This window comes from Triturus cristatus, chromosome 1_2 (genome assembly GCF_964204655.1).
Source record: "Triturus cristatus chromosome 1_2, aTriCri1.1, whole genome shotgun sequence".
Classification (NCBI taxonomy): domain Eukaryota; kingdom Metazoa; phylum Chordata; class Amphibia; order Caudata; family Salamandridae; genus Triturus; species Triturus cristatus.
Window position 1 is genome coordinate 117,479,323 of NC_140580.1, and position 13,414 is coordinate 117,492,736.

Sequence of the window (13,414 nt, forward strand, 5' to 3'; positions counted from 1 at the left end):
CATCTGGAAATCTTGGAAAGAGGAAGACATGTGCTAGATTTTTTCCATCTTCAATTTATTATTCAGACCTGTAATTGTTTTTCTTCATTTTTTCGTTTTTTGTTTATAAATAACCCTTACAAAATGGCTGACATGTTTCTGTTACTACGCTCAATAAATTTCGAAATGTCTAATGCTTACGCTTTATACCGGGTTCCGTTATTTTCGGAACATAAACCAATTATCGAATGCTCAGACCTTACTCTCAATACATATTTTAGGTTGGATACAGTTTTATCTTTTCTTTTTTCTCGATTTTTGACTACACATTACCACTACAAAATGGCGGACACCTTTTCCGTGACAGCGTTTAATAAATGCTGAATTGGTCAATCGCTTAAGCTCCATATGGAGTTTGTGCTATTTGCTGAATATAAATACAAATCACTCCTTTATTTCAAATACATATCAATGTATTCAAGATATTCCTTAAAATCATTATATATATATCGACAGGATCTCTGACTGTTCCAAGATGGCGGATAAGTTCGCGTAGGTGTTCCATGAAATTAGATGGTTTCCGCTTTGGCTCCGTAATTTGGTTCACACCTCACAGGTGTAGACAGTGAATTATGCATATATATAGAGGCCCAGAGCTTTCGGTTATTCTCGACCTTTCTGCATACACGGAGCACGGACCGTTCAAAACCCTGAACTTTAAACTTTTATTTGCTTACTTTCTATCTCCTATATTTGTTGAGGGGTTTTTTCGTTTTCTTTTTCTCCTTTTCACAAATTTGCAATTATGGTACTGCTGTTCCCTGTGATTATATAGCCATTGGATGGTGCATAGTTAACTTGTACACACGGCGCTGACATTTATGTACGATCGCGGGTCAGGATTCCTAAAGGCTATTTGAAATTCCACTAAGACCATTGAGGTTTGATTAGTCATACCTCTTGATATTAGGTTAGATAAGGAGTGTCGCCACTAACAGTGGGGTTTTTTTTACTCAAGCGGACAAATTTGAGTGCACCAGTAGGGTATACATTGGACATGTTAAGCCTTGCGATGGCCATATTTGCTTTTTCCACGTGCTTTTATTAACAGCGCTGTATTTATTTTGTGTATACAGAGTAGGATAACGTACTAATGTCCGTCATGTACACAAATTTGATTGTCAAAAACATAAATACACTTGAATTAGTTAATTACTCTAAAAAAGTTCGGATATTAGAGTACATTGCTTGAGAGAAAAAAATTCCGTTTCATATTTAATTAATTTGAAATATGAACGATGTAAATTGACGCATATATCTTAAGTTGCAATGGAACAATATTAATTGGACAATAGGAATTTCCATGACCAAACAGACGAATGCGTCTGCATATTGCCTTCTTCTAATTTGAATATGGCTTTTTGCCCTGTATTGTTGTTTTCAATTTGAACATGACTTTTTGAATTGTAAGCCTCAACCAATCCTTTTCATATTGACAAACCCGATATGTCATATCGTTTAGAATAACTTTATTACCGTATAGAGTAGCAATATTAAAAGACCAAAATACTAAATATAACAACAAAAAAACTTTTTAAAAATCGTAACTATTTCTAATACGGACTCCTTTCTTCTGTAGGATCAAGGCCATCGTACCTTGTATTCTCTACCTTCACATCATACAAATACTGAGGTTTTGTCAATATTGAGGTATGTTTCATGTACCACATATGTCTAAAGCTAACGTTCTGAGCAAATGGTGTTTATTGATTAAATTACAGGTCTACCAAATTTATCAGGCTTATTAGTCCAAATGATATAGTTAAAATATGATTTAGCTGCTTGGACCTTGATATAAGCACAACCATTATCTGTTTCTTTAGACGAGATAAGATAACTCTGTACATTATATATTGTTCAAAAATAAATTGACGTAAATCTTTGTCCCTTATTATAGATTTTAGACATTTGACCACATAATCACAGAAAAGAAAAAATGGGAAAACTTTAACTCGTGTGGATTTTTTAAGTATTGTTCGCGAGGTATGTACAAAATTAGAAAATAATTGACTTTTTCTTTTGTTGGATATTATTGTACAGTGTTAATTGTGGCACACTTTGCCTATAGAACTTCTGTATATAATCTGTTTACAACACTGATTGATTAATTTGAACAAAATTGAAATATACATACATAAGAGTTAGTAGGTTAATAATGGACATAAATACACTTTGTCTATTGTGTTAAAAAAATCAGGGTTATCCTGTTAGAACCTCCAAAAAATTGCTTCAAAAAATTGCTTCAAAAATTTCCTCCAAAAGATGTGTTTTTTATATTCTCGTTCCTGTTCTTGAATGTATCCCCAAGTCCGCATAGATTCACGGGTCATACTGGACATAAGAAATGTATTAAGATAATACTTTATATCTTGAAGTGATAACGGCATCTTTTCTTCTTTTTTATGTAATTTTAACTGTATATAATAATGTATGTCCTATATATGTATCTTTATAGCCTTGAAGAAGTCCCGTAGGGACGAAACGCGTCGGATATGAATTGGCTATGAACTGTATGCTGTATTTTTAAATCGAAAAATCTGAACTACCAAATAAAGAAAAATTCATCATCAAGACTACGAAGTTTATCGTGAATCTTTGGGGATACAACACATATCTGTTTGTTTATTGATTTTGACAAATAATTTTGTCTATAATATTTGTATTTAAGTTGTGTGCTGAGCTACTTCTGTCTTGTACATCTCCTAAGATCAATGGAGCATGAAAACAATGTGAGTGAAAATGCGTTATGCAGTGTGTGAAGTGAAAGGTTGTGCTTAGTGCACTGTCTGTGCTCTTAATGAGACCCAAGGATTTAGTGTTTTGTCCTTTATAGAGTGGGGATTAATCCGCGCAGGTCTTTAAAACGTCCCTTAGACCCTTTTCTTACCCGGTTTTGCAGTACTCTACACTACATGCCATGAACAGATACCTACATGGTGACATTTTCCGTTCAAGGCATGTGTGGCTGTAGATAAACATGTTGTGCATAGACTGTAAAGCAGTCCCTCCTAGAAAGCAGTGGCTAGCCAGTGGGAGTTGCAGAGGACTGAAACAGTACATGGAGTACTGCCTGACCAATGTTAGCTTGTGGGGAGGGAGGGGGGGGGCAATCACATCCACACAGTAGTGTTTCGGGAAGGTGTGTAGTGTGGACCATGTAGCTGCTTTACAGAAGCCAGCTATAGGAATATTGCCTAGTAAGGCCATAGAGGCCCCATTTTTCCTTGTAGAGTGGGCTCTAGGAGGATTAGGAAAACCCTTTTGGCTTTCACGTGGCATGTTTGGATCTATTTGACTATCCCTCTCGCTATGCCTGATTTGGACAGGGCCTTTCATTTATGTGACTTAGAGAATGCAACAAAGAGTTGATGCATCTTCCTGAAAGATTTTGTTCTATCGACATAGTACACAAGGGCTCACTTTACATCTAAGGCAGAGTTCTTCAATCTGTGGGGCGCGCCCCCCTAGGGTGCGCGACACCCTCTCAGGGGGGGCGCGGACTCCACCCTAAACTCACCTTTGTTTTCCACTGTCCCTCCAGAGCAGCAGATAATCAGTCCGGGGCTTCGGCGGTAACAGAGGGCTGTAGGGGGGAGGGAGGGGAAATCGGTGGGGCACGAGGTGCCCATGCTTTTGTCTATTTTGAAAAGCTAATCCTCCCAAGAAGGTGTTAATTCCTAGAGCTGAAGTGCTTCAGCTGCAGTAGAATTCAAAGAGTCTCCTCTGTTATGAAACCGAAAGCAACCAACATTTCAGCTCTAGGAATTAACCCTGTCCTGGGACGGTTAGCTCTTAGCTCTTCCCAGAACGGAGAGAACATTTCTCTTAAAATTACACAAACATCTCCTGTGGTATCAATGCCCCTGCATATAGCCTCATTCCAGGGCTGCAGTAACTTCAGAATCTGCAGAAAACAGTGTTTGTGCCCAATTTAGAATGTCGAATTCTGCGCTAAGAGAGCTTGGACCTTAGATTTTAACCACTTAAATTCCAGCAGGGCACTTTACATAAACCACACCCTGGAGTTCCACTGATTATACTGTAATGCATGTCCTCTGCTTCCACCTTCGACACGCCATGCACGGTTTGCCTGCTATGAATGTCTATATTTCCCTAGTTCCATCTCAGTTTGCATTTTTTGGTATTGTAGCATTATCTTGATTTGCTTTGAAGTGCCAAAATGTGACAAGATACCATCACTGAAATACAATACGTAAATAGGGAGATAACATCTGCGGAGGCATCTACTGTGCTACACCTGCGCCACCCGAAACCCAGGGGTTTCAAAATTTATCATAACGTTAAATCAATTGCCTTCTCTACAGGAATAATTAGACAATCACAGAGATCCCTTTCCTTTCCACTGCTTCTGGCTGAGGTTTCTATAACCTTCTCTATTTATTCTACCCGTACGACTTTCATACTTAAGTATGTCATCCAATAAAGTGCGACGGGCACCTACTCTGGACCAGAAGGATGAATGTCCTCTCGGCTACAGACGCCTGGCAGGAGGCAATGCAGGTGTAATTACCAGCATCGAAGACCTGCACCTGAGAAATACTGGGAGAAAAGGGGAGGAGCGTAAAAGTGACACAGTTGGTTTATGTCTTGCTTTCAGTTACTGCACATCTTCCTTCCGTATAGGACAGAGGGGCAGCAACACCCATGGACTCTTGTTGTAAAATGTGCCCTAAATATAGGTTTACGTGCCATTCCCACAGTTCATTGCACATTAGAAGGTGATGTTCTACATGTGTGATGTTGTCTGCGTTTCTGTCTCAGTGACCCCCACCCTTCGACCTGTGCTGTCTCTTGGAGCAGTAGGATACCATCAGGCGTGCAACGCCCATAGGGATAAAAGGGCTTTAGCCCCCCACCCCATTGTGTCTCAGCCCGGGCTGCTGCAGCCAGGGCCTGGCTTTAGGGTGGTGCGACCCGTGCCACCGCACCGGGTGCTGGCTTCTGGGAGGCGTTGCGTTTGCAAGTACTCTCACACTGTCGCATCCCTTACCGTGCACTCACATGGGCCCTCCTGCAACTCATACAGCGCAGATGGTTAATGTGCCTGCTACAAAGAAGAACTGAGTGTGAGCAAACTATGAGATGCGTTATAAAAAAAATGCAACGTTTGTCAGAAAGGTAGCTATAGAGAGATGAGGTGCATTGTTGGTGAGTGGTAGTGAGGGAATTTATGGAGAAGGAGGAAATGGGGGAGGGGGCACCAAAAAAAACGGTTGCACTGTGTGCGACCAGTCCTAGGGCCAGCCATGGCTGGGTGTGTTAGCCCCGCCACCAAATTTCAGGTCTAGTTGCACCACCCCTTACAAAGTATGGGCATCTTGCGCCCCATCAAGGTTTTCGTCCTAAATTACAAAAGTACACATTTACATGCACTGCAATCCAGCCTTTCAGGGGGCCCCTTGATAGTGACAGCTCTGTTTTTGCCCTGATGGCCTGGAATAATTCCTAAACAGATTCTTGTAAATACAGTTTTTTTCATTTCTTTTTAATGTGATTGATGTGAGAGAGTCTATTACTATTTGCAGAGAAATGTGTTTGTTTGATGCAACAACCATAAAAAAGTTTATGTTAGATCAGAACGGGTCCTCACACATGAGAAATTGGAGGATGTCACAGATATTATGCGCTGTCAAATTAGTGGGCTGCTGCGGTGTTACAACAGTGAAAACACACATCACTATCTATGAATATTAGATGCAAACACTTTTAGAATTTCTGTATGTGGCGAAAAACAGGCACACTCATCACATTAATGTTGGTGGTGTTATTATCCTTATATGTCATGTGTAAAACAAAGCATCCTAGTAAAAATAATTTGTGCACATTTTATCTTGGAAAACTGTGTTTTGAGCTGAGTAATAAGCCTCTGCCATTTAACCACACCCACTCACAAACCTGCAGTTTACTAAACACACTTATTGTGTTGAACATTATTTGCCGAATATGCCTGGGATATGCGGGTGGCGGTTGATTATTTAGTGTACCAGATTCCAGAAATTTGTCAGGTGGTGGGGGGGCCCCCCCGACATCTAAAACAATACAGCTGGGGGGGCTCAACCTACAAAAGTTTGAAGACCTCTGATCTAAGGTGTGGAGAGCCCGTCCTGCAACAGAGTCAGGTTGTGGGAAGAACAAAAGAAGTTCACTGGACTGATTTAGGTGAAACAGGGGGACAACCTTTGGGAGGACATTAGGATTGGTGCAGAGGACAACCCTGTTCCTGTGTCACTCAAATACAGGTTTCTTTAGGGTTAATGGCTGGAACTCACACGCTTTCGTGAAGTAATGGCAACGAGAAATGGCACCTTCTAAGAAAGGAATTGAACGGGGCAGGGGTGGAGCTGCTCAAAGGGGGGTACTCAGTCTTGTGAGGACAATGTTGAGGTTCCACGTAGGGCCCGGGGAGACCCAAGGAGGGAATACTCGTGAGGCCCTCCATGAAAGCCCTGGTGACTGGTATATGGAGGAGGGAGATGTGTTGTGTGTTCTGAAGATAGGCAGCTACTGCAGCCAGGTGAAAGCGAATGGAAGTGAAGGCCAGACCACACACCTGCAAGTGGAGTAGGTAGCAGACGATGTACTGGCCCCTAAGGGGTCAAAGGATCGATTTGCTTAGAGTGGCAATGGACAAACTGATTCAATTTGAGAGCGTAACTGGCGCACGTGGTAGGCCAGTGTGCTTCTTTAAGGAAGCTCATGCATTCAGGTGGAAGGTTAAGGCATCCAAACTCCAAGACCTCAGGAGCCAGATCACAAGACTGAGCAACCTTGGTGCCTGATTTCCACATGGGTCTGCGTGAGAAGGTCTTGCCTTTGTGGAGCCTCTTACGAGAGAATATTAAGTTCCAGTAGGGTGGTGAACAAGGGCTGGAGGGCCCAAGTGGGGGCCACCGGGATGAGGCCAAGGGATGTCGACAGTAGCCTCTGAACCACAAACAGAAGTAGGGGAAGAGGCAGAAAAGCATAGGCAAATATACCTGGCCAATTCATCCATAGTGCTTTGCTCATGGACTGTGGGAACCTGGAGGCAAAGTTTGGGCATTTGACAGCAATGAAGAGGTCTACATGAGGGTACCACCACTGCTGGAATTAAGGGAGGAGAACTCTAGAGTGGAGCTCCCACTCGTGGACTTGTTTCAGCATTCTGCTGAGGGCAGCGAAGTAATTATCTATTCCTGGGAGATACTCCACCAGGAGGTGAATCTTGCAGCGGAGAGTCCACCACTAAAGGCTCTCGGCTTACAGAGCTGGGGTGACAGAGTGCCGTTTATTAAGGTAGTTAATGGCCATCATGTCTATCAAGGTGAGAACAACTTTACGGTTCAGATTAGGTAGGAAAGCCTTCTATGCCAGATGAACGGTAAACCACTCCAGGAAACTGATGTGGAGGCCCTGGTGTCTGGGTGGGTTCCCATTGGCCTGGACAGTCATGTACTGCAAGTGCGCACCACACCCTGTCCGTTGTGATGGTCACCTGCCGAACTGCGTCGAGAAAAGGGCACCCCTGCAACAGGTTGTTGGTGATTCACCACTGCAAAGAATGATAAGTGTGGTGGCCGATCAACACTAGATCATCCCAATGACCCTTCGCTTAAGAGCATTGCTAGGCTAGGCATTCCTGTAATGGAATAATAAGCAATCTGACGTGCGTAACTTTGGCAATGAAGGAGGTCATCATGCCTAGAAGGGACATGACTGTCCCGACTCATCTGGTTGGAATTGAGGAATCAGTGCCTGGAAGGACTGTACCTGGGTTTGGTTTGGCTACGTCTAGCCAACTTCTGAGCGGAGTATTGCTCCTAGGTAGTGTTGGATCTGGAGGGTTTGGAGGTGAGATTTCATGGCGTTGATGGTGAACCCCAGCTAGTCTAGGAGGTTTATCATGACCTGTGTGCTCTCGCAGCATTGTTGGCAGGTGGACCTTTTGATCAGCCAGTTGTCCAGGTAGGACAAAGTCGTTCAACCCCTGCCTGCACAGGTGAGCAGCCACCACCGCAATGCATTTGGTAAACACCCGAGGTGCAGTGGTCACCCCGAAAGTTAGCACCTTGAACTAGTAATGCCTTCTGCTGATCACAAACCTGAGAAATCCGCGATGGGCTAGTTGCATTGGTATGTGAAAATAGGCGTTCTTCGGGTCAAGAGGGCCATGAAGTTACCTTGCTGCAGAAGCAGGATGACATCCTGAATTGTGACAATGAGAAAGTGTTCTGACAAGATGTATTAGTTTAGGGGCCTGAGGGAGCCATCCTTTTTGGGGATCCGGAAGTAGAGAGTATACTCCCGTGCCCTGTTGATGAGGTTCTATGGCCCCTTTGAGGAGGAGCACCTGATCCTCCTCCCGGAGAAGTGTCTGATGTTCTGGGGAGAGAGTGTTTTTGCAGGGTAGAATATTGGACCAGTGCTCTTTTCCTAAACACTAGGTAAAATGGCCTAATTGTAATACAATTGGCACACACTTCAGCACTTCTATATGTCCTGTGTAAGTAGTACCCCTGGTACCTCAGGACATGGGTACTAAAGAAGGTCCCTCATGGCAGCAGCATATATTATGCCACCCTAAGGAACGTACATACAAACTGCATGCAGCCTGCGTGTCATGGTGCAAACCATAAGTGAAAGCACAACAGCACCCTCACTGTGTGCCTGAATGTAGGAATGGCATGGTCACACCCACTTTGTGCCTGGTACATGATGTGATCGACAAAGTGCACTGGGTTCTGCGAACCAGGTACCCAGTGCCAGAGCCCTTTCCCAAAACAATACAATTGTACCCCCAATTGGCAAAATCTATAGCACCCTCTGTAAGTCCCTAGTAAATGGTATTCTGGTACCTAGGGCCTGAGGTACTAAAGAGGGCCCCTAAGGTCTTCAGCTCAAATTGTGCTAACCTAAGGGACCCCTCACCAAGCACATTCAAGACTTCCATTGTAGGATGCCTTGGTTAAACGTCCATTCAACCCTCAGAGTGAAGTGACCAATAAATTACTAAATTAACAATGCTCATTGCCAAGTAAGATTTTCTTCAAAGAAAAATAACACGTAAACATCGGAGCCCAACTCTAGATGGCAATCAATCAAGTTTCTTGTAAAGCGCGACTATTTACCTGCTAGTGTCTCAAGGTGCTGGGTGGTTGGGGGGGTGGGGTGGTTGGGGAGGGTGAGGGGGGCAGTGAGGATGGGGGTCCTGCTGTTCAGTCGAACAGCCAGGTCTTGTGGGCCTTCTTGAATTGCGATGGCGATTGCCTGAGGTGCAGAGGCAAGGAGTTCCTGATCTTCGCAGCAAGGTAGAAGGAACTTCCTCCAGCTGTGGTCTTGGGGATCTGTGGGATGGTGGCCAGGGCTAGTTGGGTAGAGCGAAGATGTCTGGTGGGAGTGTAAAAGGAGTGGTGGTGGTTGAGGTATGCAGGTCCAGCGTTGTGGAGGGCTTTGTAGGCGTGCGTGAGGAGCTTGAAAGTAATTCTTTTGTTAATATGAAGCCAGTGAAGGTCTCAGGTGGCCAGTGATGTGACTGTGGCGTGGGATGTTCAGGATGAGTCTGGCACAGGCGTTCTGGATGTTCTGCAGTTTCTTTAGGTGTTTCTGGGTGATGCCGGCGTAGAGTGCGTTGCGGTAGTAGAGTCTTCTTTTGACGAGCGCATGGGTGACCGTTTCCTGGACTCGGTGGGGATCCATTTGAAGATCTTACGAAGCAGGCGGAGAGTGTGGAAGCAGGTGGATGACACTGCATGGAGCGAGGAGTCCAGGGTGATGCAGAGGTTTCGTATGTGGGTGGGTGTGAGGGGGGTTCAGTGTGCTGTGGGCCACCAGGAGTTGTCCCAGGTGAAGGGGGTGGAGCCCAAGTTGAGGACTCTGGTCTTGTCTGAGTTGAGCTTGAGAAAGCTGTCCATCATCCAAGTGGTGACTGCCTTCATTCCGTTGTGTAAGTTGCTTTTGGCAGCTGTAGGTTCGTTTGGGAGGGAGAGAATCAGCTGGGTGTCCTCGGCATAGGAGACAATGCTGAGTCCGTGGCTTCTGACAATGGCTGCAAGCGGGGGCATGTAGATGTTGAAGAGGGTGGGGCTCAGGGAGGATTACTAAGGCACTCCGCAGCTGATCTCTGTGGGTTATGAGTTTAACGATGGGAGTCTGACTGTTTGGCTGGTGAGGAAAAGCAGATTCATTCTAGGGTTTTGCTGCGGATACCGGCATTGTGGAGTCTTGCGCAGAGGGTGCGGTGGGAGATGTGTCGAAGGCGGCGGAGAGATCCAGGAGGATGAGGGCAGCAGCCTTGCCTCAGTCGAGGAGGGTGCAGATGTCTGTAGCGGCGAGGAGAGTGGTCTCGATGCTGTGATTGCTTCTGAAGCCCGATTGGGAGAGGTCCAGGTTGTGGTTCATTTCAATGAACTCAAAGTTAGGCGTTGATGACTTTCTCAATGACTCTGGCTGGGAAGGGGAGCAGAGAGATGGGTCTGTAGTTATTGAGATTCGTCAAGGTCAGCAGAGGGTTTCTTCAGCAGTGGGTTGACCTCTGCATATTTCCAGGCTTCAGGGAAGGTGGTGGACTCGATGGAGCAGTTGATGGTGCGGCAGAGTTTGGGTACGATGGAGGTGCAGAAGTGTTCTGAGCCTGGGAATCTACAGCACAACACGCTACAAACCGATGCTTACAGGGTTAAGTAAAATCTTCCTTCTTTCTTGAAGGAGAAAGGCTCAGCTCATTATGCAGGGTGGCTGAAGTGGCCATCTTGTGGAGCTTAGGTACCTCTGAATGGGTTCAGACCTGCATTGAAATAAATTGCCACTCTGTTCTTTAAAAAGTGTTCTGACTGGACACTGGTTAAAGGACCACAGGTCACCACTTAATTTAAGGACCAAATGTTTAGCACAGCACCAATGACTTTATTAGGGTTGAAGCAATGAAGTTCCAGTGGTAATTCTTTTGGCATTTAGAATTTCTGTGAGAAACACTGTTTTTTCAGTGGCGACAAACTGTTGTCTTGCATGTGAGACAATGAAAGGAAAAATGTTACGAGAAACAATAGGAACTGTAGACAAACAACTTTATCCCACCTGCATGGTATCCACTTCCTGTATCCATTCTTTGGCTTTCTGTAAAGCATCTTTCAAAGCCAAGCCATTTGGAAGATATGCAGGAACATTCTCGACTTCCGCCAATGCTGCCGCAAGAACGCTAATTGAACTGTGTGGCCTGTGGGAAAAAATAAGCAAGGATTGATTTTCTAGTCATCGTGGCTTAATGAATAAGTTACTTACCTTCGGTAACGCCTCATCTGGTAGAGATGGGATCTAGTCACAGATTCCTTATCTTAGAATTCTCCCCAGGTGCCCGACTAGATCCGGATATTTTTGCAGCAGTACCTCTGCATGTCAGTAGAGGGTGTCGACTCTGTAGCGACATCATCCTCCGGATGTGACGTAAATGGAGTCCACTTAAGCCCTCTCCTGATGCGCTGACGTCAGTTTCTTCTGTAACTACTTTTCGAGCCAACAACGCAGAGCCACCTATAGAAATTACTTATGTTAACAGTGTAATGATAGACTAAACAATGTGGACGAACCCACTATGTCGGTATGGTACAATCACTATTGTGGTAAGTACATGGACCCCTCAAACACCAACCTGGATGGTGTCATGCTTCTTCATTGGTATCCCAACCGGGTGGCCGAATGCCCTCCGGTTGTGCTACGATGCCTGATTACAGCAGAGCTAGTGTGGTGTAAATGTGTGATGTGTCGTGAGTTTTTATTAAAAATATCTCTGAGGATCCTTGCCTGTAAAGTTTATTAATGGTGGCTCAGGATATAGTTAAAAATGTGTGGTGCAACTACTAGGAGATTATTATCCTTAGTTGACTATGTTTCAGCCCGCAAAAAGGTGTGTGGGAGGGACTTTCTTCAGGACCGGTTAGTGAGGCTAGTGAGTGGCAAAGGTGGAAGGCGCCACGTGAAAAAGAAGTGAAGTACCAACACATGCACTAAGGTGTGTGGTCTAAGTGTTGGCGTACTTACAGACACTTGTAAAAAACACTATATTAAGGTTAGGGCAGTTGATCGAGGGTCGGGAGAGGACTCATCCGGTGTGCCAATTTGGTCTCGGTGAGTAGCCCGTCTTTAAACCTGATGTGGTCTCCCGTCGTCTTGGCTGGTCCAGCCAAGACGACGGGAGACCACAGCTCACCTTAGCGCGTGTGTAGGTACTTCACTTTTTCACGTGGCGCCTTCCACCTTTGCCACACACTAGCATGACACCAACCAGGTTGGTGTGTGAGGGGTCTTTTAAACACACCTAATGGGTCCATGTACTTACAAGAATAGTGATTGTACCATACCGACATAGTGGGTTGGTCCACATTGTTTAGTCTATCATTACATTGGGGATCCGGACTCACCCCGCATTTCCCTTGCTCTCTCATTGTTTTCCTATATATATATATGTTAACAGTGTGCCAATAAAGAGACCTCTTTGTGTCAAATGTCCTAAAGCAAGGCATCAGAATGCGAAGAAAGGGATCTTGTAGGTAACATGACCAGCAGTTTGCAGAGCGGGGAGGATGGGTGGGTCGTTAAGGAATCTGCGGCTAGATCCTGTCTCTACCAAATAGGGCGTTACAGAAGGTAAGTAACTTATTCATCTGATAAGAGACATCTAGCCACAGATTCTTTATCTTAGAATTAGATATCCAAGCAACACCATCCCTGGAGGAGGTTCTGGGAACTAAACTCACTAAAGATCCCTGAATAGGACTAGCCGGTCCATAATGAGATAAAGTGACCAGGCTGTCTTAAGAATTATAGGTGAAGCAAGGAAAATGCTCCACCAGAAGGACTGTAGGAAGCCCGTTGGGAGCTAAAGTCTGTAAAACTGTGAGAAGCATGTGGAAAACACTGCTCACAGTAGTGGGGGCGATAAGAGAGTGTTAGAGAAAACCCTTTATAGAAACAATTATACTATGTAGCCCTGACGAAGGTATTCAACCCAAGACTGGACAAGGCTCAAGGACCAAGGACAACAGCCCATACCACTGGATTAGAGCTCCCCTTGTGGTGGAAACTAGTGTGTGGACTAATCCTACCCTGTGAAACACCGAAAAGAGAATCTCGGATCACATCACATATGTATATACATATGTGTGCTCAGAGATTCTCTTTTCAGTGTTTCATCATTGCTGAAAAAAATGCATTGTATGAACAACAACGTTTGGTAAAGACCACTCTCAGTCAGAAAAAAACCCTCCTAGAGGGAAGGTAACTCTCGGGACTATGCAATGTAGAAGCCCAGAGGGGAAAGGAAAAATAAGTGCATAAGCAACTACCAAGTGAAGGTCGAATTAGAGCACCAAGAAAGGAGTAG

The 13,414-nt window shown here is 44.7% G+C and overlaps 1 protein-coding gene across 1 annotated transcript in view; it reads right to left on the reverse strand.

Annotated features, from left to right (window-relative positions):
- Positions 1-13,414, reverse strand: part of LOC146866925 (lysine-specific demethylase 5B-like) — a 717,572-nt gene that overhangs the window by 365,016 nt on the left and 339,142 nt on the right. Inside the window, exon 6 of the mRNA XM_085618314.1 lies at positions 11,113-11,251. Within this exon, the coding sequence (XP_085474440.1) occupies positions 11,113-11,251 (139 nt within the window). The remainder of the gene's footprint in view (positions 1-11,112; positions 11,252-13,414) is intronic.